Genomic DNA, 25,514 nt, shown 5'->3' with positions numbered 1-25,514 from the left:
CTTCAGAATGTTGGAGGTGCGTTTTATTATATAGGATGTGTACCCACTTAGATACATGCACACTGTTTTGAAGCAGGTATAAATTTGTGTGACAGTATGGACTAAATTCAGTAAATGGCACCCAAATTTGGGTGTGGAAAAAAAAATAAACAGCACTCTTGAGTTGGGGGCCATTTATAGAATAGCATGTAGCGCTGGGATCCACGTTTAGAGTGGATTTACAGCAACTGAAACCTCGTGTAAATCTTTGCGTGTGAATTAGGGTCCAATCCCTCCCCAACCTCCTGCAGCAACTCAACCCCCCTGCAGCAGCAGCACTCATTCCCTAGCTTCCACATCAGCCCTGATCTGGCTGATACTACCTCCCAGCACTAGTGTTCACCCCTTCATTCGTACGGGAACCCTGATCTGACAAACATTATCTTACCACCACCAAAACTCCTCCGCCCCTTCCCCTTGAGGCACAAATTGGAGTGATATAAGCCTCACTGTTCCTCCAATCTGACACTTTGATCCATGAAAATTATCAGATTTATTTTATCTATCTATTTTGGACTTCTGATATACCGCTGCAAGGCCTACACATAGGCATCTGAGCAGTTTACATAAAAAGCGAAAGCAGCGTACAAAATCAGTAGCAGTGGTTACACAGCACAGCTAGAGGCAGCATTTACAACAATTTAGCAATTAAGAAGTTTTAGGGAAAAAAAAACAGAGAAGGGATGGTGTCTTAAGGGTTTTGTTTAAAAGCAGTGACAGAGGGTTGATTCTTATTGTATAGTTTGGGCCCGTTGTAACAGAAGGCAGAGGAGACGAGTGGTGATCAGACGGAGTTGGGATGGCGAGGGTAAGACCAGCAGTAGTTATTGGCAGAGTGAAGGCAGCAGAACGGGGAGTTAAGGGATCAGGAGCTTGTTGAGGTATGCTGGGGCGAAAGGAGAGTGTGATTTGTACATCAAGAGGAGAGTCTTGAAGACAAATGCAAGCTGAGACGGGGAGCCAGTTTTCAGAATGAAGAAGGGGGTGACATGATCAAAGCGTTGTTCAAAAGTTTAACGGCTGTGGATTGTACTAATTGGAGGCATTGTAGGGAGGGGGCAGTCCAGCATAGAGGGAGTTGCAGTAGTCAGGGTGGGAAATGACCAGGAATAGAATGAGGAGGCACAGGAGGCTTGCAAGTAAGAGTGGATGGACTGAGCAAAGTCTATGAAGGGCAAAAATTGGTGAACGGAGCACAAAGTCAATCTGGGGTTTGAAAGTAAGTTCAGAATCAAAAGTAACACCTAATATAATCCTCAGAAATTTAGCCGGGATTGGGTGGCAGAGCCGGTGGGGGGAGGCGGGGCTGGTGGTTGGGAGGTGGTCCTTGTTCTGGGCAGACTTCTACGGTCTGTGCCCTGAAAATGGCAGAAACAAATCAAGGTCAGGTTACACACAAAGTAGCACATATGAGTTTAAATTGTTGGGCAGACTAGATGGACCGTGCAGGTCTTTTTCTGCTGTCATCTACTATGTAATATTCTAACAGAATCTGTAAGGGGAAGAGAGGACCCATTGAGTACTGGGATAGCAGGTAGAGTGTCACCAGAGCAAGGGAAGAAAATAGACTTGCATTTAGTGGTATTGAGGTATAGAAGATTGTTCGTTAAACAAGTGGAGACCTTGGATAGACAGGAGTTGAGATGCTGAATAGAAGAAGAATCGGTAACCCTACAGAAATCTGAATGTCATCAGCATAGCAGAAAGGAATGCAGGAGTTGTCTTGGATAATGGTAAGGAGAGGTGCCAGAAAAATATTGAATATAGTTGGTGACAAGATAGAACCCTGTGGACCCCAGAGTGGAGGGGGGGGGGGGGGGGGTGGAGGTTTGATGATCAGGCTGCCCTGGTTATTGGGAGTCATATCTAAGGTCAGCAAAAATCTAGACCACTACGTCATGCACTCAAGAATTGCTCCCTCATTCTTTTTCTCCAAAGCTATGCATTTTGGGTGAGAAATGAAAGAATATTGTACAAAAGAAGAGTGGTGAGTTACTGATATGCATAGACCAGGAAAAAGATCTTAGGGTGATTATATATCCAATGATTTTCAAGGTGATGGCCAGAGCCAAATAAGTACTGGGCTGTACGGAGCAAGTCGTAAATAGTGGTGGAAGAAAAAGATGATAAATGCCATTGTACAGGTCCAGTTCTGAAGGCTCTATCTCCAGAAAGATAAAAAGCAGAGATGCTGCCAAACTACTGGAGGGTCTACAACAAAAGATCCATTAAAATAAAACTTAGGAAACTAAACATAGACCCTAGAAGAGAGACGAGACAGAGGAGATATTATAGATTCATATACTTGCAAGGTCGTGCACAAAATGCAAACCTTTTGCTTTGGAAAGGAAGTTCTAGAACAAGAGATTAAAACTTGAGGCTCCAATGAGGTAAATTTAGGAGCAGTGTCAGGAAGTGTTTCTTTTCAGAAAGGCTAATGGATGCTTGCGAATATCTCCTAGAAGAGGGTGGTGGAAGCTTATGGTAATGGATTTCAACAAGTAATAGAATAAGCAAGGAGGATCCTTAGCTGCCAAAAAAAAAAAAAAAAAAAAAGTAGAGGCAGAGGAAAAAGAATTAGCAGCTGGATCTGTCTAGCCAGCTACAAATAGAGTAATAACAGGAATTAGAGGTTCTAGAGGAAATGCAGGTACTCACATTTGCCAGGTTTGTGTGGCAGGTCATAGATTCATCAGGTCATTGTGATGGTAATGGTGGGATGCTTTTTGTTGGTGTTGGTGAGTGTTTGGTGTGATCTTTTGATTTCAAGAGAGAAGTAACAACTACGAACCAAAAAAGAGACCTTACATGTTCTTCTATTCAGGAGGACGGAGGACACGAAGTTATACACAATGATTTGCAGCTCAAATGTACTCTTAGGTGTCCAATACAATAGGCCACGAAATTCATAAAAATGAATAAAACCTTAATCAAATAAAAAAACAAACAAACCATAAAAGCCAGTATAGCCATTTTTCAATAGAGCCTGCATCAAGGTAAAATAAACTGTAAGACATTACCTTTTTTTTTTTTTTTTTTTTGCTTTTATTCATTTTTATCTATCTACATCCAAAGGCACAAACCAAAGAATTCCTTGATGAACCCTCAAGGGACCAGGAAATACCTCTAGTACTGAATGGAACTAGCCTTGAATAAAGGTGTGAACTGAATGCATAAATAAAATACACTGTACTGCTAATGCACACTGAAAGTGGGGGTGGGGGGGGGGGAAGGCATACCGCACAACGTGTTAAAGCTAATGGAAAAATTAGCGTGGGATCTGCAAAAAGAAAAAGCTCTATTTTTGGGTCACATTAGAAATGTGCATAGCGCACAGGAAAGCCCTGCGTTAAAATATGCTAAGCCCATTTCTTAACGCTTTGATAAGATAATTGTGGACTTACATGTCAAATACCCTTTGCTGTATTAATTAGGTGGCCTTACATGTTGATTACGTTAAATAACTCCAACACAGAAACTCATTCACAAAATATCAAAAAAGTAACATGTACTCACCTCCAAGTGGAATGAATGAAAATCTAAGCACTCAATTTTGGAGGAAAAGACCTCAGAAATCTGCAGTGAAGCACAATATTTTTTTTATTGCATTGATATCCACAGATGAAAAAGTAATCATCAGTCAAAAACTTCCAGTGTAGAAACCAAATGGTGCTCAATTGTGCAAATAGAAGGAAAATCATATACATTCTATTCTTAATTACATTATGTACTTTTGTTATGTGTTAAGAAGGACATAATGAGGGGCATAATTGAAAGGGACACCCAAGTTTTGCTGAGGACATCCTCGCAAAACGTCCCAGTGGAGGGGCGGGGAAACCCGTATTATTGAAACAAGGTGGACATCCATCTTTCGTTTCAATAATACAGTCAGGGACGCCCAAATCTTGACATTTAGGTCGTCCCTAGACTTGGTCATTTCTGATTTTCGGCGATAATGGAAACCAAGGATGTCCATCTCAGAAACGACCAAATGCAAGCCCTTTGGTCGTGGGAGGAGCCAGCATTCGTAGTGCACTGGTCCCCCTGACATGCCGGGGCACTGCAGTGGACTTCATAAATTGCTCCCAGGTACATAGTTCCCTTACCTTGTGTGCTGAGCCCCCAAAACCCACTACCCACAACAGTACACCACTACTATAGCCCTAAGGGGTGAAGGGGGGCACCTAGATGTCCCCTAGATGTGGGTACAGTGGATTTGTGGTGGGTGTTGAAGGGTTCACATTTACCACCGCAAGTGTAACAGCTGGGGGGGGGGATGGGCCTGGGTCCGCTTGTCTGAAGTACACTGCACCCACTAAAACTGCTCCAGGGACCTGCATACTGCTACGATAGACCTGAGTATGACATTTGAGGCTAGCATAGAGGCTGGAAAAATATATTTTTAAAGAATTTATTTGAGGGTGGGAGGGGGTTAGTGACCACTGGGGGAATAAGGGGAGGTCATCTGGTCAGTTTGGGCACCTTTTTGAGGCTTAGTCGTAACAAAAAATGGACCAAGTAGACGCCCAAGTGCTCATCAGGGACGACCTTCTTTTTTCCATTATCGGCCAAGGACGCCCATGTGTTAAGCCCGCCCCAGTCCCGCCTTCGCTATGCTTCCAACACATCCCTGTGAACTTTGGTCATCCCCGCTACGGAAAGCAGTTGGGGACGCCCAAAATTGGCTTTCGATTATGCCGATTTGGGCAACCCAGGGAGAAGGACGCCCATCTCCCGATTTGTGTCGAAAGACGGGCGCCCTTCTCTTTCGTTAATAAGCCTGATAGTATACTGTGCCATATTTATTTTTACTGCTATTATTATCTGTTGCTTATGTTTGTCCAGCACCTTGAGAGAATTTCTTCAAAAAGGCAGTCAATAAATCTTATTAAAAAATAAATGTATTATAGACTGTTACAACCCCATAGTTCACTCGCCCACCACCTTCCAAGGTTTGCACCTTCATTTTTCCAAGTCTTTCTTTAATCTAGAAGCACCTTGTGAAACAGGACTGGACTGAAGACAAAAATACCTTTCATTTTCCTTTGCGGTCTCTGCCTCACTCCACGACTCTAGCTAATTCTTCACAGAAGAGAAGTGTTGTTCCCTTACTGAAGCACTTGGCATTTGATTAACTTTTGCCCTAGTTGTCTGTGTCATCGTGTGCCAGTGAAGGAGGATCTGGACGCCAACAGTTCCTGGCACTGTGGATGATGCTTGTTCCAGGGATGGGCCCTGTGTTTATATCCTTTTGCCAGCTTTCTCTGCTCGAGCTCGTTACATAAACACAGGGCATTCAGCTGTTCCATAAACTTCCTGATGGATCCACAGTGTGTGTTGCCCTTCTGAGGAAAGCAGTCTGTGGTTTGGAGGACTTACTGATTAGGTAGTAGGAAGGAAAGTCTGCCCAGCCAAAGCTTCAGATTCTGTGCTGTTTAGTTTCATTCCGTTCTGTATCCGTGTGTGTGTTTGTCTGACTCCAACACAGTGTGCATTAAAACAAAAAAAATACTTAGTATATTTATCTGATTTTGAAATGTTTTTTTCTTGATGCTGTCTTCTGAGCAGAGGTAACTGAGATATCTCTTTTGACATTCAGTTCAGCTCCTCCTCAGCATTTTCTATTTCCAAGCAGGTCTTCAGAAAGGATTGGCACTGGGTTGTCTAAAAGTTCACATTGCAGCTTTGGTCTGTTTTAGGGACTGACTACAGAATAGCCAGTGCAAGCCCTCAAACCTTCAGCCTTTTACCTCCCCCCCCCCCCCCTTTCAGTTAACTTTCAGGCCTCTAGCCTGCAGCCCCGCCTCCCCAGGATTTTGATAATTAAACTCAACAATAATGATAATCCCACAAACGTCCTTTCAAATTACAGGTCACACACAGTATGTGCTGATGGTCCTTTTAGTTTGTGTTTCTGTCAGGACCTATTGTTTTGCTTTAACATGAGCTACTCTGTCCTGCACCCATGACGACCTCCTATTGTTGCCTAATGGTTGGGCTGGCCCTGCGCCAACAAGGCCATTCATGGGCATTCCACTGCTTTCATTAGGTTCACCCAAAAGTCACATGACTTCCAGCACCTACTAGATTTAGCAGACGATATTGCCACACCCATTTATTCATTCCAAAGGAAACTGTGATTTAATATTTTTTTTGTCAAAATAACTCGGTATCTTTGGTTCCAAATAACCACAACACTCATTCAGTTCAGTTTTTCTCCTTCCTGTGGATCTGATACATCTGTGTCTCTTTCAGGTGGAGTCGCAGCCACTCAGAATTGCAAGGAGGACAGCAGAGTCTCTGGTACTTTCCAGGAAGGTGGTGGTGGTACAAAACGTACATACGATGTGATGGAAGGGAGGATCCCGCGGGGTTTACCGGTCCGTGACCTCTCGTCTTCTGGCATTGAAGGTGAGTCAGAATGTAGGTCCTTCCATCAGAGAAGCTCATTTGTGGGCTACCTACTGTTACGCTTTCCCAGTAGTGTCCCATATAGTTAGATTCAGAGTGATAGCAGAGCTTTCGTAGGAAGAGCTTTCAAAAATGTTAAAATTTGCTAGTATCTTAGTAACACAGTACAATCCAAGATGGAGGAAAGTGTAAGAGGGATAGTTCCATTTTTTAATCATCTGAACTATTTCAACCTTTCTTTTTTTTTTTTTGGTGGCACCATGGCTTCCTACTGTTGCTCTTTGAGATATGAGTTCAGCACCTTTTGTATTACGTAGCTTTCTGCTATTCCAGAACCCGTGGAATAGTTGTGGCCATCAACCAGCAGGTGGAGATAGAGAACAAAAACTGAGCAGACACATCTCTTTCTTGTTATCCAGTCCAGCTTCTCAGTATTTTCTTTCTCCAGCAGGTTTATGAACACACTTTTCAGCCTATGGTTCTGAGTGCTTTGCTCGTAGTCTGGTTAGTCAATGGTCCCCAGTTGAGTTTTTCAGGTTGGAGTTCTCCCATCTGGTCGTTCCTCTCTTCTTGCAGTCTCTTTGATGAAAGGGAGCCAAGGCGGTCGAGGTGCAGGCCACTATCAATTCCTTGCTGGTGCTCTGAACCTTGTTCCAATTCCCCAGTCCAAAGGCTGATACTCTGCTTCTTTGTCCCAAAGAAGGAAAGCACCTTTCGTCCGGTCGTTGTTCTTAAAAGTCTAAACCGCTGCCTCTGAGTGTCCTGCTTTTGCAATGAGACACTAAGAGCAGTCATAGTTTGGTTCAAGTGGGAGAATTTCTCACTGCCCTCGATCTCAATGACATGTACTTGGACACTGGTTGCCAGATCTTCTCTGCTTGTCAGCAGCTCACATCGATGTGGATGTGGACTTTCTCAGCAAGCACTCCTTGGACCCAACTATCCAGCCGGGGTTGTCACTGATAGTGGACCGATGGAGTTCTCTGTTTCTGGACTTGATGGCAACAAAAAGGAATGCCAAAGTGCCTAAGTTCTTCAACTGTTGGAATGAAGTGGGCTCAGTGGGGATCAATGCTTTACTGCAGCCTTGGCCAGAGACACATCTGCTGTATGTCTTTTTTCCATGGCCCATGGTAGGGTGTGTGTTGAAAGGTTATTCTGATTTGGTCATTGCTACATTGCTTCAGACTCAGAAATGCTCTACATCCATGGTGTATGCGATAGTGTGGAGGACATTCGTGGGTGGGTAGTCTGAGCTCAGAACATCTCCCTCCTCTGCTCAGATCACGCATATCCTAGCATTTCTTCAGGCAGCCCTTTGGAAATGATTGGCGTTGAGATCTCTAAATGTTCAGGTTGCAACTTTGACCTGTTTCAGGGGCTGACTGCGGAAGACATCTCTTGCAGCACACTGGGTATTGTACGATTCTTGAAGGGAGCAGGCCGCATATGGCCTCCCTTTCATACACCATGTCCAGAGTGGAGCCTTAATTTAGTCATTCGGGCTCTTTAGAAGCCTTCTTTTGAGCCACTCTGGAAGGCCTCCTTGAAAGATCTTACGCCAAAGACAATGTTCTTGGTGGCTGTTGCATCGGTACATAGGGTTTCAGAGCTTCAAGCACTCTCTAGGGGGATCCCTTTCTTCGCTTTTCGGAGGTGGGAGTCTCCCTGCCCACAGTTCTTTCTTTTTTTCTGAAAGCAGTATCAGCATTTCATCTCAACCAATCTATGGAGCTTCCGTCCTTTCACAGAGAAGATGGAAGATGCTCAGTACTTCTTTGAAGCTACTTGATATGGATAGAGTCCTCATTAGATATCTAGAAGTCACAAATGAGTTTCACAAAGCGGAAAGACTGTTTGTTCCTTTTGGTAAACAGAGACTTTGCCTCATGGCTTCCAAGCCAACAATTGCTAGATGGCTGAAGGAGACTATCACATCAGCCTATTTTCGTGTAGGGAAGCAGGCTCCTCAGGCTGTGCGAGCTCATTCTAGGAGGCGTACATTTATATCCTAGGCAGAGACTACCTTACTGTCTCTGGCAGATGTTTGGAAGGCGGGGATGCATGTGATCAATGCGGCATACTTTGCCAAGCACTACAGGTGGATGTTGCATCATGTTGAGAAGCTGGTTTTGGGGCTGTGGTCCTCAGGATAGCTGCAGCAGGATCTCACCCACTCTAGGCATTGCTTTTTAAACATCCCACAGGTTCTGGAATAGTGGGAAGCTACATAATGGAAGGAGAAATTTAGGTCTTACCTAATAATTTTCTTTCCATTAAATCTTCCCACAATTCCAGAGGCCCACCCGAGGTTTCTGAGATTTAGTCAGGGCGAAGTAATGGGCCAAATAACGGCTGTCACCTTGCATGGTGCTTGCTGTATATCCCTTATTCTCTACAAGTTCTCCAGAGATGAGAAGTCCACATGTTTGCTCGTCTGTTTAATGTTAGGTTATTGAGTAGGTTATTGAGTTGTTTAAGGTTGTTGTGTTTATCTTGAATTTTCCATACTGCTTATCTTCGTAAATACTGAGGAGCTGCACTGGATGTCAAGAGAGAGATATCTCAGCTCACTTTTCAGTTCTCTATCTCAACCTCCTGCTAGATGGGCACAACTATCCCATGGGTTCTGGAATAGTGGGAGGGACTAATGGAAAGAAAATATATCAGGTAAGATCTAAATTTCTCCTTATTTCACACAGTCTAATGTTTTTCTGTCCATCTTAGGTCTCATGGGTCGTGCCATTCCTGCAGATAGGCATAGCCCTCATAACTTAAAGGAACATCACCATATGCGGGGCTCAATCACACAAGGTAAAAGAACATGTTGCATGGTCTTGTCGCACTGCATGTCCAGAAGAGGCACATTTTGTTGATGGAAATGGTGTCTTCTATATTTTATATGAAAAGCCACATAACTGCTCAAAATAGTCTTTGTGTTCCCCATCCAGTTGGATTTTCAGAATATCTGTAATGCATATGTATGAGGTATATTTCCATGTATTGAAAGAAGTGTACACAAATGTAATTCATACATAATTTATTAAGGATATCGTGAAAACTCAACAAGCTCGTGAAGAGTTCCACTGCTCTAGTCTATGTGGCTCAGGTTGACGCCATGGATATAATAAATAAGGGTGCTGATGCAGTAATATTATTTTGAATTTATTTCTAAACATGTCCCCATGTGGGGGAAAGGAATGGTTGTGCAGTGGTTTTCTGGTGAACCTTCTGCATTTGGACTTCCAGAGCAGTTGTAGAGGTCTATTTGTGTGTTCTCTGAGATGGGACTGGCAGAGCAATCATTGAGGTTGTACATCCCTGTTTTTTTTTTTTGTTTTTTTGTTTTTTGGGGTGGGGGGGGGTTGCAGTCCTGGGGGCTGTAAGAGTTCAGGCCCCTTGGATAATGGTTCCATTTGTTCTTCCACTAGGTAAGAGGGCTGAGGGTATTGGGGGGGGGGGGGGGAGTAAGTTTGGAGATAGTTTGAGGTGGGAGAATTAAGTATTTTGTACCTCTGGTTGGGGTTGATATGATTTATTGTTCTGGTTTTTCCCCCCCTTTTGAGAAGTGTATTTGTTTGAAAACTGAATACAAACTGTTTCAAGATAGAAAGGGTTTTCCATGTGTAAAGCCATGTGTAAAGCCTTTTTTTGTTTGTTTGTTTGTTTTTGCACACTGAAAAGAGGCTTTTCTAAAACCACACAAGTTTATACTTGCATATTAATACATGTGCTGATGATTTTGCGCATACTTATGTAAGCATCCCGTTGGGGTAGAATTGCATATACTTAATAAAATAAGCATGTACATCAGTGGAATATGTGCTCATATTTATGCCTTCCTTGGAGCAGGTGTAAATTAGTGCATTTGCATTTCCAAGCATTCTTGCTGCTTATTTTATAAACGAAAAAGAAGTAGGGATGGACCAATAAAAAAATAAATAATTAAAAGACCCTAGGAGTCAAGAATTGGCAAACACAGATTTTTATTATAATAAAAACTAGATTGTCAGGTCTATATAAGAAAAATTCCCCAAACACTGGAAGTTCAGAATTACTCGACCCAATGCCATGTTTTGGTGCAACTGCCTGCATCAGGAATCACGATAATATGAGTAGTTCTAACCACAAGTATCTGTTGTTGGGGGATACGGGTTAAATAATCCTCAAAGAGAAAAGTATCTATGTGAATTCTTACTCTGTCTTATTTGTTTATATGTTCCACTTTTGCTTACACCCTATTCTTTCTATTAAAATGTTTTACTGTGTATTATGTTGACATTGTACTTTTGCTTACACCTATTCTTTCTATTAAAATGTTTTACTGTGTATTATGTTGACATTGTAAATAGCAAAACTATGTCACACTTTGTACTGCTATTTCCATATTTTTACTGCCGTAATTGTCTATTGCTTATGTTGTTTGCTGTACACCAACTTTGGTGAATCTCTTCAAAAAGGCAGTAGTAATAAATGAAACATATTATTGAGAAAAAGTGATTGTTTGGTTATGTTACAGGAATCCCTCGATCCTATGTGGAGATTCATGAAGATTACCTCAGAAGAGAAGCCAAACAGCTGAAGCGAGAAAGCACTCCACCACGAGGCCTTGTGGAAACCTACAAAGTTAGGCCTCATGAAAGCCTGCCAGGCCCCTTAAAAATGAAAACCCCTCATGAATCCTTGGTAGCTACTGTGAAGGAAGCAGGGAGATCCATTCACGAGATTCCTAGTGGAGAGTTGAGACATGCGCCTGATGCCCCCATTGCACCACGGCCCTTGAAGGAAGGCTCAATTACACAGGTACAGAAGAGGCAAAAGCTCATAAATAGCAAGGGGGAAAAAATATGAGGATCTGTGCACCCTTTGGGGGTGCGACTGCCTCCCAGTTTCAGGTGAGCACCATTTGAAAAGTCAGGTTTGTGTTTAGAAATGAGATGAGTTTTGAGATCTTTTCTGGTTTGTGTAACTTCAGGAATACCAGCAGGAGAGAGGTGATAGCCTGCAACTGTGATCTTGAGGTAGTAATGAGTGGGGAAGTGAACTGAACTGAGCTGGACTGCCTTCCTTCCTGCTGGTGGTTACCTGTGACATTTGAGTATATATCCATGAAGCCTGACTCCCAGAACTAACTTCCTTATTGGTCATGGCTCTACAGTGTAATATAATAACATTGCTCTTTCAGCCCCTGGAAGGAACTAGAGTATTCTTGAAAACATTGTGTAAAGGGTCAGGAAAGGAGACAGGATTTGTAAGGATCCACATTCTTCGCTGCCAGTGGTATCGTAGCATGTCATTTCTTACAGTGTTTAGATTTTCCTTGCCCTTCAGTAAAATCTTACTGAAAATTGCCCCTCTCGAATACAGCTCCGTAGCACTGCCACTTTCAGTGGCATTTCCCATAGATTCTGCTGAAGTGGGGCGAGGAAAACAGCGTATGTGCATTTTATCTCCAACTCTGCATATGCCATTTGTTCCTCCCTTTCTCACCTCTGCTGGCACAGCTTGATGCAAAGTAAGCAGGGGCCTTTACCTCGCATGCTCTATACCTGCTAATTTTCAAACAGAAGCAACATGAGTGGTTTCTCTTTGAAAGTTTGCATAAATTCCATGGGCTAAAACCACCCTGTGTAGTTTACAGCTATGACGTCTGTTAGAAAATTGTACCCATGGTGCGTGTGGTCACTAACACCGGAAGGGCTCGTGTAGAATTATCAGCACAAGTGGCGTAGGAAGGGAGGGGCGGTCTGCCCCGGGTGTTGGCTCCGCTGGTTCCCTGCTCCCTCTGCGGGGCTGGTGGTTGGGAGGCGGGGATAGTGCTGGACAGACTTGTACGGTCTGTGCCAGAGCCGGTGGTGGGCAGCGGGGCTGGTGGTTGGGAGGCGGGGATAGTGCTGGACAGACTTGTACGGTCTGTGCCAGAGCCAGTGGTTGGGAGGAGGGGCAGATGGTTGGGAGGTGAGGATAGTGCTGGGCAGACTTATACGGTCTGTGCCAGAGCCGGTGGTTGGGAGGAGGGGCAGGTGGTTGGGAGGTGAGGATAGTGCTGGGCAGACTTATACGGTCTGTGCCCTGAAGAGCACAGGTACAAATCAAAGTAGGGTATACACAAAAAGCAGCAAATATGAGTTATCTTGTTGGGCAGACTGGATGGACCATGCAGGTCTTTTTCTGCCGTCATCTACTATGTTACCACGTAACTCAAGTGATTTTTGAACAAGAGAAAGGTAACCTTTTTTGATTCAAAAATAGGCATTTCCTAGATGTTTTGGGGCCGATATTCAGACCATGAGAGTTAGGCTGGCTAACTCCCAATGTCGGCTCTGAGCCCGGATATTCAATACCGGGCCGTTTCCGGTGACTGACACTGAATATCCGGTTTATTTTTGGCCAGTTTAAAGATAACCGGCAAAGTCAGACGTAGCCGGTTATCTTTAAACTGGCCAAAGATATCCCACATTTTCATGTGGCCAAATATTACCGTTAAAAATGGCGGATAGCCAGTTATGTCAGGCAATATAACTGGTTATCTGCTAGCCACTCACTGGGGATATTCAGTGGGGGATAGCCGGTTAAGCGGTATGTAACCAGTCAGCAGCTGTTCTGGCCGGTTAAATAGTGCTGAATATTGGGGGGGGGGGGGGGGGGGTTGTGCTCAGTGCGTTTTTCCTTTGTGACCGTTTTTTTTTTAAAAAAGGTCTCAGGGAAAAACACACTAAAACAAGCCATTGGGATGTCATGGTTGGGGGGGGGAGGGGAATCAACATTCTTAGTAGATTGGCCACCCACACTTCCCAGCAGAGCAGTGGGGCACCCTAGGGGCGCTGCCATGAACCTCATGCAAACGGTCCCAGGTGCACATCTCACTGTTGTATGGGGAGCCTTCCAAAACCCATCAAAACCATACTGTATCCAACTGTACACCACTACAATAGCCGTTATGCCTGCAGTGTTACCTATATGTGGGTACATTAGGTTTTTGGTGAGTTTCGGAGGACTCACACTTTCCACCAGAAGCGTATCCCAGTGGGATATAGGCCTGGGTCCCCTTAAGTACAGTGCACTGCTCCGACCACTGGGCTACTCCAGAGACCTGCTTGCTGCTCTGATAGACTGACCATAACATCGAAGCTGTCATAGAGGCTGGTATGTACTGTTTCTTTCACAGCAATGGGAGGTGAAAGGGGGTCAGTGACCACTGGAGAGTAAGAGTTGGTCATTCCTTAATCCTGCCAGTGGTCATCTGATCATTCAGGACACCTTTTTGTGACTTAGCCGTGATAAAAGCAGGTCTAGACCAAAATGCCTAAATTTTGTAGCCCTGCACATTTTTGTTTAGTGCCATTATGGCAGAAAAATGTGCAAGTTTTGGGAACACCCAGATCCCGCCCCGACACACCACCGTGTGATTTGGACGTGTTGCAGACTCACTGCATAGAAAAACATCTTTAAAATGAGTTTCAAAAATAGCCATTTGGAAGTTTTGGAGAAAAAAAAAAGTCAATGTGCTGCTTGTTGGACACTTTCCTGTTTCAGAAATGAGCCCCATAGTATTCTATAAGTTTTATATGCATAAGTGTGGGCTCCGCCCATGTGTCCACCCCCCACCCTTGCAATTGCATGCCAAATTTGCAGAACACTGCTTAGTGCCCAATTGACACTTTATTTATTTTCATGAATTTATATCCCGCTTTAAAATCACATGTATAAGTGCTAGAATTCTATAATCTTACCATGCAATTGGTACTTACATTTAGGTGCTGTGATTATAGAATGAGGGGGTACATTTATAAAAGGTCACCTTATGTATGAAAGGCAAAAAGGCACCTGTTTGCAGTCTAATTTATAATGATACACAGGTGTCTTTATAAACTATAAGCACAAGTCCTGCAGAAATCATGGTTAAACCCATATACTACTCATGCTATATGCATGAACACATTTATTTTATAATGTACTTGCAGAAATTGCAACTCCACTCACATTCCACTCAGGGCCATATGCACAAAACCTAATGAGCCAGCAGCATGGGTTTTACACTGATTCTAGCAGGTTTGTATGCAAAGCTATTATAATGAGCTAATTACAATACAAATATGCATTCAAAGCGATGCACAGCCATTTTCCCAGCAATGCACAGAAGCAGGCCCTTTCTTTACCATGGAAAATTTAATAGGGGGTCTGGAGCTGTCGGTCCTGACAGTTCTTCATTCTCTTTACTTGTCGGATATGCCTCCCAGAGCTGGCAACCTATCTCTAACAGCAGCGACGTATTAATTTCCTCCACTCCTAGGGAGTGCAGCCAGCTGTCTCCCTCCCCGGCAGAAGGAAAACTGAAGGAGGATGTGCCGTTTTTCAGCCCTCCCCGAAGGCAGCGAAACTTAACTGTGCTGCTGCAAAAAGAAATTATCAGCTGAAACGTTTGTGTTCATGTTTAAAGCAGATTAATCTTCTACGGATTCTCAAGCCGGCTGTGGCTGAAAAGTTCATTACAAAAAAAAATGTATATACGCTTGACTACGTGTGTGAAAGCCATCTGTAGCATGTTCAGAGTTGCCACGCTTAGCAATTGGCTTTTCTGTGCATGCTCAGAAGCGACTGGCTTCTCCCACTATCGCATGCAAATGAGCTGTTTGCAAACGCAGCAAGCAGCTCATTTGCATGTGATTTGTTTTGGAATCCCTCTGTATTTCAAAATTTGCAAATTTTACTGAGGTGGAAATACAGAGCGATTCTTTAGGGGGACCTTAGTTCATTTGGCAGTTAGTCCCAGAACACACCTACATGTATGCACAATGCCTTTATACAATTACCTTCCATGGGAGTAATTTTACTTATATAGAGGTGTAGTTACCATTAAGACCTGTTATTTTACTACTAACTTGTGCTGTTTTAGCACAGATCCTATTTTATGCAATGAGACCTAGTTACTAATAACTGGTGTTAACAGTAAAATATAACATAACATGTTTTAATGATAGCTTACAGTAGTGCTAGAGATTTACTTTATTTTCAGTTTAGACGAGCTTTGAAAACTTTTCTATTTGATAAGTATTTTGATCTATGAAAAGTTCTACATTTTGATTGAATTTATTGTAACCCGCAATGATTCCTGTTGGAAATTTGCAGGATATAAAAACTGGAAGTGGAATGGACTAACTTAATCTAATGAGAGTATGGCTACCTGACTTACCCACAGTGCAATTCAGGATACCTACTTGACTAACTGGTATATATTCTATGCTGGAAAACTCTTCTTTTTATATGAATATGATGAAGTGCAGGCAAACTAAAAGCATGCCTGTAAGGCAATAAGTTTGTTTGGAGGTTGGCATTTGATGTACATGCGTGTAACATGTTCTGTTCTGGGGATGGGGTCTTTTCCAGGGTACACCTTTAAAATATGATGCAAATTCTTCAGCAGTAAGTGGCAAAAAGCATGATGTCCGATCCATCATTGGCAGCCCTGGGAGGAACTTTCATACACTGCACCACTTGGATGTCATGCAGGATCCTCGGACTCTGGAAAGGGTGTGTTATGAAGAGAGCCTGAAGAACAAGCCCAGCCCTGTCACAAACTCTGGATGCTCAATTACAAAAGGTGCGCCTGTGATTGTGCCTGAGCCAGGGAAGCCTCGCCACAGCCCAGTGTCCTATGAGGATCATCAGGCAGCCCATGGGGCAGCCTTTGGCAGCCATTTGCATAGAGGGTCCCCAGTATCTACGAGGGAAATTGCACACCGTCAACACGAAGGTAATACCATGCATTAAACCTCATTATGTACGTTACTAAATAACTCATACACAGCATGGCCTGTGTTACTCTGAATCAGTGGACAGCCCATTTATTTATTTATTTATTTGGATTTATTTTACTGCCTTTTTGAAGGAATTCACTCAAGGTGGTGTACAGTAAGAATAGATCAAACATGAGCAATAGGCAGTTGCAGCAGTAAAAATATTCAAATAATACAAAGTATGGCATAGTATACTACTGACAATGAGGGGCATTGCCCATCTCTAAGGGCATCCATATCTGAGGATGTCCCCGCGAAGGGGTGGGGCATCCCGTATTATCGAAACAAGATGGGCGGCCATCTTTCGTTTCGATAATACGGTCAGGGACGCCCAAATCTCAAGAGATGGTCGACCTAAATGTTGAGATGGTCGACCTTAGAAATGGTCGTCCCCGGTTTTCGGCCATAATGGAAACCGAGGACGCCCATCTTAAAAACGACCAAATCCAAGCCCTTTGGTCGTGGGAGGAGCCAGCAGTCGTAGTGCACTGGTCCCCCTCACATACCCTAGGGGGCACTGCAGTGGACTTCATAAATTGCTCCCATGGTGCATAGCTCCCTTACCTTGGGTGCTGAGCCCCCCAAAACCCACTACCCACAACTGTACAACACTACCATAGCCCTTAAAGGGTAAAGGGGGGCACCTAGATGTGGGTACAGTGGGTTTCGGGTGGGTTTTGGAGGGCTCCCATTTACCAGCACAAGTGTAACAGGTAGGGGGGGATGGGCCTGGGTCCGCCTGCCTGAAGTGCACTGCAGTACCCACTAAAAACTGCTCCAGGGACCTGCATACTGCTGTGATGGAACTGGGTATGACATTTGAGGCTGACATAAAGGTTGGCAAAAAATGTTTTTAATTTTTTTTTTTTTTTTGGGTGGGAGGGGGTTGGTGACCATGGGGGGGAGTAAGGGGAGGTCATCCCCGATTCCCTCCGGTGGTTATCTGGTCAGTTTGGGCACCTTTTCTAGGCTTGGTTGTGAAAAAAATTGGACCAAATGAAGTCGGCCAAATGCTCGTCAGGGACGCCCTTCTTTTTTCCATTATCGGCTGAGGACGCCCATCTCTTAACCACGCCCCTATCCCGCCTTCGGTACACTGCCGACACGCCCCCGTGAACTTTGGTAGTCCCCACGACGGAAAACAGTTGAGGACGCCCAAAATCGGCTTTCGATTATGCTGATTTGACGACCTTGAGAGAAGGACGCCCATCTCCCAATTTGTGTCGGAAGATGGGCGTCCTTCTCTTTCGATTATGCCCCTGAATGTCAACACAGTACGTAGTAGAACATTTTAATTGATAGTGAAGGGTATAAGCAAAGATAGAACATATAGATAGGTAAGAGAAGTTAATTTAAAGAAAGTTGCACATGAGGTCAGAGAGATGGTTAAATATTATCTCAGCTGCGGTAGGAGTGGATATACATGTCCTGCTGCAGTTTGTGTAGCCCATGTCACTCCTTGTGTGGACTAACAAGTTAGTTACTTCTTCCATTAAAGGCCTGATTGAAGAACCAAGCTTTCACCTGCCCCCTGAAGTAGAGATAGTCTTGTGTTCAGTGGAGCCTTTCAGGCAATGCATTCCAGAGTGTGGGGGCTACTCCGGAGAAGGCTCACTTGCGGGTATCACATCGTGTAGTGTCTTTTGGAGAGGGTGTGGTTAGTGGTAGTCCTTGAGAGGACCTTAGTGTCCTTGGCGGTGTGTATATATGGAGTATATGTAGGACTTACTAAGATTTAATGTAGGGTTATCATCTGACCCCCCTGAGGGAGTACAATTTAATCCCATTCTGTTTTTACCCTGTTGCATACATGGATTACTAGCAAGGGTGACTTACAATCCTAAACAAAGACCGAGCTGCAGCAATGGCCCTAATCATTTTATTTGGCAGACTGGATGGACATATTAGTCTTTTTCTGTTGTCATTTGCTATGTGTGGATGTATATTCTGCCCAAGCGGCTCCTTTGCTGGGTGGAGAGGTACTCAACTGCCGCTCAGGAAAACACTATTCCCAGCTGAATTAGAACCCACCACATCAGGAATTTTACACCACTTGAAGCTTGTACTGTCATTTGGTAGAGTACTCTTACCTTGTACAAAAGAAAAGGTGTGGAAATCTCTTTTGTGCTAAGAAAAATTCTTAAGTCATGCCCAGATAGTATCCTTTGTTTTTCAAATTTGGTTTCCAGTTGCTTACTTGACTAATTTGGTACCCTCCGTATAGGAAACATAACTGCTGGAAAGTCGGTGTCCCAGGAGAGGAGGACCACACCCACACCAAGAGAACTAACCAATTCCAAGTCTCCTCATACCAGCCTGCCAGACCATCATCACCCCATGTCCCCATATGAACATTTGCTCCGAGGTGTGAGTGGAGCTGACTTATACCGTGGACACATTCCATTGGCCTTTGACCCCTCTGGAATTTCCAGGGGAATCCCACTTGAAGCAGGTAAAGCAGCTGTTCTTTCCGATGCTTGTGCCAGGTCATAAATGTTTATGTTGCCTTGCCGACCCCATTGTTATTTTAAGATGTTTATGGTTCTAAAATGGCACATAAGCATCACTTTCTCCTTGTATTTTAGAACAGGCTCTATGTCAGCAGAACCTGTTCTAAAATACTAATGGAACTTGAGACATCCTGACCTGGACGTCTCAGTTCTATTTGTACATGACTTCTTAATTACCGCAGTCATACTTGGATTTCTTATCTTGATGAGCTGTTAAGGGACTTAGGGGTCCTTTTACAAAGCCTTGGTAAAAAGTGGCCTGCGGTAATGTGGGTGCGTCTTTTAGGCACACGCTGGGGCCATTTTTTACTGCGGCTGGGGAAAAAGGCAATTTTTTAATGGCCCAGGAAATGGCTCTGCACTAATATTAAAACTAGCGCACGCCTATTTACAGCCTGAGCCCTTTCCGCTATCCATTGACCTAGCGGTAAGGGCTGACGCGCTAACCATGTGATGACCATGCAGTGCGTGCCAACTTGGTTGCGCTGCCAGTTTCTGCCGGGAACACCCCTTGTGGTAGAAAAATATTTTCTACTGCGGGATTCAGCGTCCGTCAAAATTGGGTTTACCGCCGGGCGCACACGCTACCCTGGCGGTAGTGCCGATTGGGCACTCACTACCAGCGCGTTAGCCTTCCCGCACCTTTGTAAAAAGGGCCCCTTATATAGGTATCACTAAAAGAAATGAATGTGAAAGGTAGAACGACTTGAAGTATGACACAATGGGCGCCACAACAGTTTGCAGTGTCTACCATTGACGTTCAATAGCACTTTTATTCATGCTGATATCTGTAGACCATGAGGCCCTCCATTGCCCCAGGTACAATATGTAACTTAGACTGTGAGCCTATTAGCGACAGTGCAAAGTACCTGTAATAGAAATTGTAAACCGCATAGTCACCTCAGGGATCACTTGCAGTATATCACGTGCTGAAAATGAATAAAAATAAGTAAATTAAAAAAATATCAAATAATTCAAACATTGTGTAGAATTAGATCACAACCACTGACTTTTTTCATTCCTGTTTTCTCTTCCAGCTGCTTATTACCTGCCTAGGCATCTTACTCCAAACCCTACATATCCTCATCTGTACCCCCCCTACCTCATCCGAGGATACCCAGACACTACTGCCATGGAGAACAGGCAAACCATCATCAATGACTACATTACCTCTCAACAGATGCACCACAGCGCTGCCACAGCCATGGCCCAGAGAGCAGACATTCTCCGGGGTCTTTCGCCTCGTGAACAGTCCCTGGCTCTCAACTACACAGCAGGTCCTCAAAGTATGAGAATTAGCCATCATTCTCCGGCTTTTGTGTTTTTGCTTTTTGAGTAGAATGATGTAGGTCCCTGTTGTGTGACACTGTTACACTTGGCTTCCACTCACACTGTCTGGTTGTTGGTCTACTGCAGGAGGTGAAAGTAATGGCAGCCCACCTGGTATAAATCTTGCAGCTTCTCGCAGAAATTGTAGACAGGATCATCTTTAGAGCTTAACTCTTGTCTGCATGCAATGAGCTTTATAAGTTTGTGTAAATGATAAAAGTCCGCCATTGTTTGTCAGTAAAAGAATGCATGATTTAAACATACTTTTTGAGCCATCGGTTTCCTCCTGTACCTTTAGGTTTCCAACTCAATTAAGTGAGTGCCGGGATCCCGTAATAAACTTTCTTCCAAAGCTTCTCAGAGATTCTTTTCTGTATTTTATAGCTCTTCTCAACTTAATTCATTTCAGTATTCTCAGTGACGAGCCTTGGCTGGACTGCCCCAGGGCTCCTTTCACAACGATTAGGATTCTCTCTATCAAAAGCATAAATATGTTGATTAATAATATGCACAGGGCAAAGATTTTGGTTTGTTTTTGGCTGATGTGGCCTTTATTTCTGATTTTTTTTTAAACATTTTTGTTTGTTTCCCACATTCATTTTAATAACACATTTTTCAGTGTACACAAATTTAACATTCTTTAATTCATTGGTTAACACAAATCAATTTTTTGTGCACTGAATTTTTTAAGGCACGCTAATAATTGCACCCTAGTGTTGATAGGCAAGAGAGAAATGCCAAGGGAAGCTGAAATTTGAATAAAAAAAGAGCGTGAAGGGCATAAGGAAAGCAGGAAGTAAATTAATAAAGTGGTTTATGATTTATTTAGAGTTTCTATACTGCCTTTTCTGGAGTAGAGGTCTAGGTGGTTTACTGTTTAAAAATAATTTCAGAAGGGAACACTATTATATTGAAAGGAAAGACAGCCATTCAAGAACAGCATTCAATCATTCCAAATTACAAAAATACAAGGTTTGTTTTTTGGGATTTTTTTTTTTTTTTTTACCTTGTACATCCTTTTTGTACTGTGCATTAGGCTGGTGATAGTCTATGCGTGACTATATTTTACTTAAAATTTACTATACTGCCAGGCTTTAACAGATCATGGCAGTTTGCAGTAAAAAAGAAAAAGGAACTCCATTATAAGATAGGATAGACCTAGCTTACTCATAAAAGTAGTGACATAAGTCAAAAGCCGTAGGTCACATAGGTCAACAGACAACTCAGAGGGCCATCAAATCCAGCCTCTTTCTAACTTCTTAACTTCATCCCCGAAGTAGTAACCTGGAGGAAAACAAAAGAAGAAAAAAATGAGCATCCATCTGCAACCAGTTCTGTAGCAATTCCTTGAAATGTCGTTCGTTCGGTACATTGACTTAGTTGTAATTTGCAGCCTAACTGGTGATCAGAGGAGGAAGGGTATCCATGATCTCTATTTGCTTTAACAAACCAAATACAGCTGTTCATCCCTGTTAACACATGCCTATGTACAGTCTGATCTTGGCAACCTGCTGTGCCTACATTGATCTCTTTATGTTGACTGAGCTCTAGACACTTTCTCTGTTATTGGTTGTCTTAACAGCCCGTTTCATTTTTTTTTCCTCCCCCCAGGAATAATTGACCTGTCTCAAGTGCCCCATTTGCCTGTCCTCGTACCCCAGACTGGTGCATCTGCTGCCTCCATGGACCGGATCACATACATCCCTGGCACCCCACAGGCTTTCAGCAGCAGACACGGCAACTCCCCACTCTCCCCAGGTAAAACTTGGAGTGACTGATTTTTCGACAACAGACGTTTTCTTTTGATGCACAGAACCTGTTACGAATTTCTCTATAACCTTAAGATGGTGGGTGGAAGGAGTGACTGATGTGGAGCAGCAGGTGCAGCCCTACATGGACCATCTTGATCTTTATTTGCTGTCATTGACTATGTTATGTTCTTATGTTAGATGTATTAAAAGTCTTGAGCAGCAGTATTTTACCAGTCCTTGAACAAATGATTTTATTTATCTAACCAACAGGGGGTGGGTGGGAGGGAGAGGTAGGAGTGCGGGGGAAGGAATGCCTTAATCAGTCTTTTTCTTAAGTTTCATAGCTTAACAGATGGTAAAGTGAACCCCAGTTGAAATGACATCACTGCGAAGCTGGTTAATTTTCTCCGTGGCAGCCAGTCACTCCCTCTGTCTTTTGACTTCTAATAAGCGCAGACAACTCAGATATAGTGGTTCCAGAGCTGGTGTTACTTATTTGGCATAGGAAAATAATTACTTCAGTGTCATTTCTACAGGAAACAATGAGTTACTACAGTTCTGAGGGGCCGATGCACAAAGGTTGTCAACATGTAAATGAGATGCTCGGAAATTTATCAGCGACCTTTGTGCATCAGCCCCTGGAAGTGCCTAGCACATGTGCAGAACAGGATTGTCCTGCACTCACGAAACGAGCGGCTGTCTGTGGCGGTGGGGGGACAATCATAGTTTATAAAGACAGCGGTAGGGGGCTCGGGTGCTTTTGAAGCTGAAGCCTGAACCAGGAGAAATAAAGGTGAGCAGAGTGCCAGGAGGAGAGGGCTCTCTGCACCAGTCTGGGGGGGGGGGGGGGGGTGATCGGGAAGCAGAGGCTGAAGGGAGAAGGGAACTGGACAGTGGGTAAGCCCTGGAGTTGCCAGCTATCAGTAACTGCTATGGCAAACAGTAAAAAGGACACCGAACTCCTTTGTGCATTAGACGCTAAATAACATTTGCTTTAGACCGGCTACAACTAGTCTACCGCAAACGTTGCAAGCACGGTATGCTTTGTTCATCAGCCCCTCAGTATCTGTGTCCAGCATTTTAACTCTGATACAAAAGGTTTGGACCATTGTCCTCATGCAGAGATACACTAGCTACCACTTTAGTCCTGGGAATTTTTGTGGCTAATTTTGTAACTGGCTGCCCAGATTGAGAAGGGAAAAAAGATGCTTATGTGTAGTCTAGAGCGATGCAAAACACAATGAAATGTCACTTTGTTATTTTAACACATTCTAACATTCCAGAAATTAAACAAAACTAAAAGAAAATCCTAGATTAAGTGGAATCAAAATGGTATTAGGATTTTTTGGATTGGGAAGCCTGTTGTATAAATGAATTGTTTTATAAAGACACATCTGTGCATCTTCATAAAATATTAGCATCAATCCAGCAGTAATCAAATCTGCATTGAAGGTGCAGCCATTATGCCTACTAGAGAATAGGTTTAAATTTATTTCCATGCATATTTTGTAAAATAAGCACATAAATTGTGACTGCCCGTGCTTTGCCCAAGCTCCACCCCAGCACTCACCTATACCAAACTCATGCATTTTTGAGGTGGAGTACTGTTACAACAACAGACATACTTCATTCACACTTATGCGCTCATAGGCAGATGATCAAAAGCCCCGCGCTGTTCCAAACAGCGCTCTAAAATAGCGCAGGAACAGCGCGGGCCGCTATTAAACCTATGATCAGAGATAATGCATTCAAATTTAAACGGCGCAATTATCTCTGATTATGGGGTAGAAGTGCGGGAGAATTGTGACTGAGCATGCGCTCAGCACAATTCTCCTGCACTTGTTTGACAGGTCTGGGCTGGAGACCAATGAAAAGAGAAGGACGTCCATCTTTAAATCGGAAGATGGACGTCCTCAACTGCCCTGTTGCGGAGACGGCCAAATTTCAAGGGGGTGTCAGAGGTATAGCGACGGGGCAGTTGAGGACGTCCAAAATTTGGCCATTTCGGCAATGGCCAGTTAAGGACGTCCAAAATTGGATGTTTCTATGAGAAAGGCGTCTTTCTCATAGAAACATCCAATTTTGGACGTCCTTAACTGCCCATTGCCGAAACAGCCAAATTTTGGACGTCCTCAACTGCCCCGTCACAGAAACTGCCAAATTTTGGACGTCCTCAACTGCCCTCGCTGGCAGGTTTGCTGTAGAAGGAATGGGGGCCTGCCAGCGTGCAAATGCATGCTGGACAGGGCTCACCATTCCTTCCCAATGATCTGCAAACCCTAACGCCAGCTCGGAGCTGGCGTAGGATTTGTCGCAGCCAGCGACCCCATCTTTGGCGCGCTAGATGCTGATCATTGGGGATGAATGCATTAAGCGCTGATTAGCATGCATTTGCAGGCTACTTGCACTAAGAGCCCTCGAGCACGTTGTTTCACGCGCTCGAGGGCTCTGATCATGGGGTGGTTGCAAAAGCCAGCACTAGTATGGTGTTAACAGCCTCTAGCGCTGGCGTTTGCTTTTGATCATCTGCCTGTCAGTGCTATTCTTTAATTTAAGCTTGCAAATCACTCGGGGGGGGGGGGGGTCCTTTTACTAAACTGCAGTAAAAGGGGGCTTTCGCTAGCGTCAGTGCGTAATTTTGACATGCGCTGAGGTCCCCTTTTACCACAGAGGGTAAAAAGGTTGTTCTTTTTTCTCAAAAAGAAATGGCCGTGTGGTAAGTGAACCACTTGCTGCGCAGCCATTTGAGGGGGGGGGGGCATCAGTACTTAAATGCAAGAGGCATTCACAGGGGAGGGGCCTGGGCAAGGCTTGGGTGGGTCCAACATACATGTAACTTATAGAATACTTTAAGTAATGCTCATAAGTGCCGCATTTAGGTGAGTCCATGTATGCCAGCCATAGGTCTGGCATAAGCGGGTGCCCCCAAATGAAGCCACATGGATGCCAACTTACACTTGTATTCTAAAGCAACAATTATGCGCATTAATGGCATGTGTATGAGTAGCCTAGTGGTTAGTGCAGTGGACATTGATCCTGGGGACATCGATTCCCACTGCAGCTCCTTGTGACCCTGGGCAAGTCACTTAACCCTCCATTGCCCCTGGTACAAAATAAGTACCTGAATATATGTAAACCGCTTTGAATGTAGTTGCAAAAAAAACCTCAGAAAGGTGGTATAGCAAGTCTCATTTCCCATTATACAAAAGGCTCATAGTTGTGTATAAAGGGCACCTAAATTGTGTCACTCAGTTATAGTTTTACCCTCTTATCGCCCTGATTCTAAAAAGGTCGCCCAAAATTGCACGCTGAAATTTGCGTGCACAATTTAATAGAATAATGAGCCAATTGATGCCAATAATTGGCTTTTTAACAAGCAATTATTGGCACTAATTATATTTAATTGGGGATTACAATCAGCCATACTCTCATTAGATTAAGTTATTCCATTCCATTTCCAGTTTTTATATCCCGCAAATTTACATGCAGCCCGAATAAGGGGATGTGGAAATGGGAGGGTCATGAGCGTTTTGGGGCAGTTCAGGGATGTAGTTTTGAGTTATACACTTAATTATAGAATAGTGGTGCTTCGTGTATAAATTTAGGCGTGGGCATTTGCACCATGTTTTCATGGGTGCAAATGGTGGAGCCTAAATTTACGCGCAACCTGTCCACTT

The 25,514-nt window shown here is 43.7% G+C and overlaps 1 protein-coding gene across 1 annotated transcript in view; it reads left to right on the top strand.

Moving 5' to 3' along the window:
- Nucleotides 1–25,514, top strand: part of LOC115479673 (nuclear receptor corepressor 2-like) — a 667,653-nt gene that overhangs the window by 627,932 nt on the left and 14,207 nt on the right. The window contains exons 29-35 of the mRNA XM_030217748.1: nt 6,295–6,450; nt 9,178–9,264; nt 10,970–11,253; nt 15,838–16,204; nt 18,472–18,699; nt 19,795–20,043; nt 21,698–21,844. Coding sequence (XP_030073608.1) covers nt 6,295–6,450; nt 9,178–9,264; nt 10,970–11,253; nt 15,838–16,204; nt 18,472–18,699; nt 19,795–20,043; nt 21,698–21,844 — 1,518 coding nt within the window. The remainder of the gene's footprint in view (nt 1–6,294; nt 6,451–9,177; nt 9,265–10,969; nt 11,254–15,837; nt 16,205–18,471; nt 18,700–19,794; nt 20,044–21,697; nt 21,845–25,514) is intronic.

Source organism: Microcaecilia unicolor, chromosome 11 (assembly GCF_901765095.1).
Source record: "Microcaecilia unicolor chromosome 11, aMicUni1.1, whole genome shotgun sequence".
In the NCBI taxonomy this organism is placed as follows: domain Eukaryota; kingdom Metazoa; phylum Chordata; class Amphibia; order Gymnophiona; family Siphonopidae; genus Microcaecilia; species Microcaecilia unicolor.
This window is presented reverse-complemented; position numbering and strand designations above follow the sequence as displayed.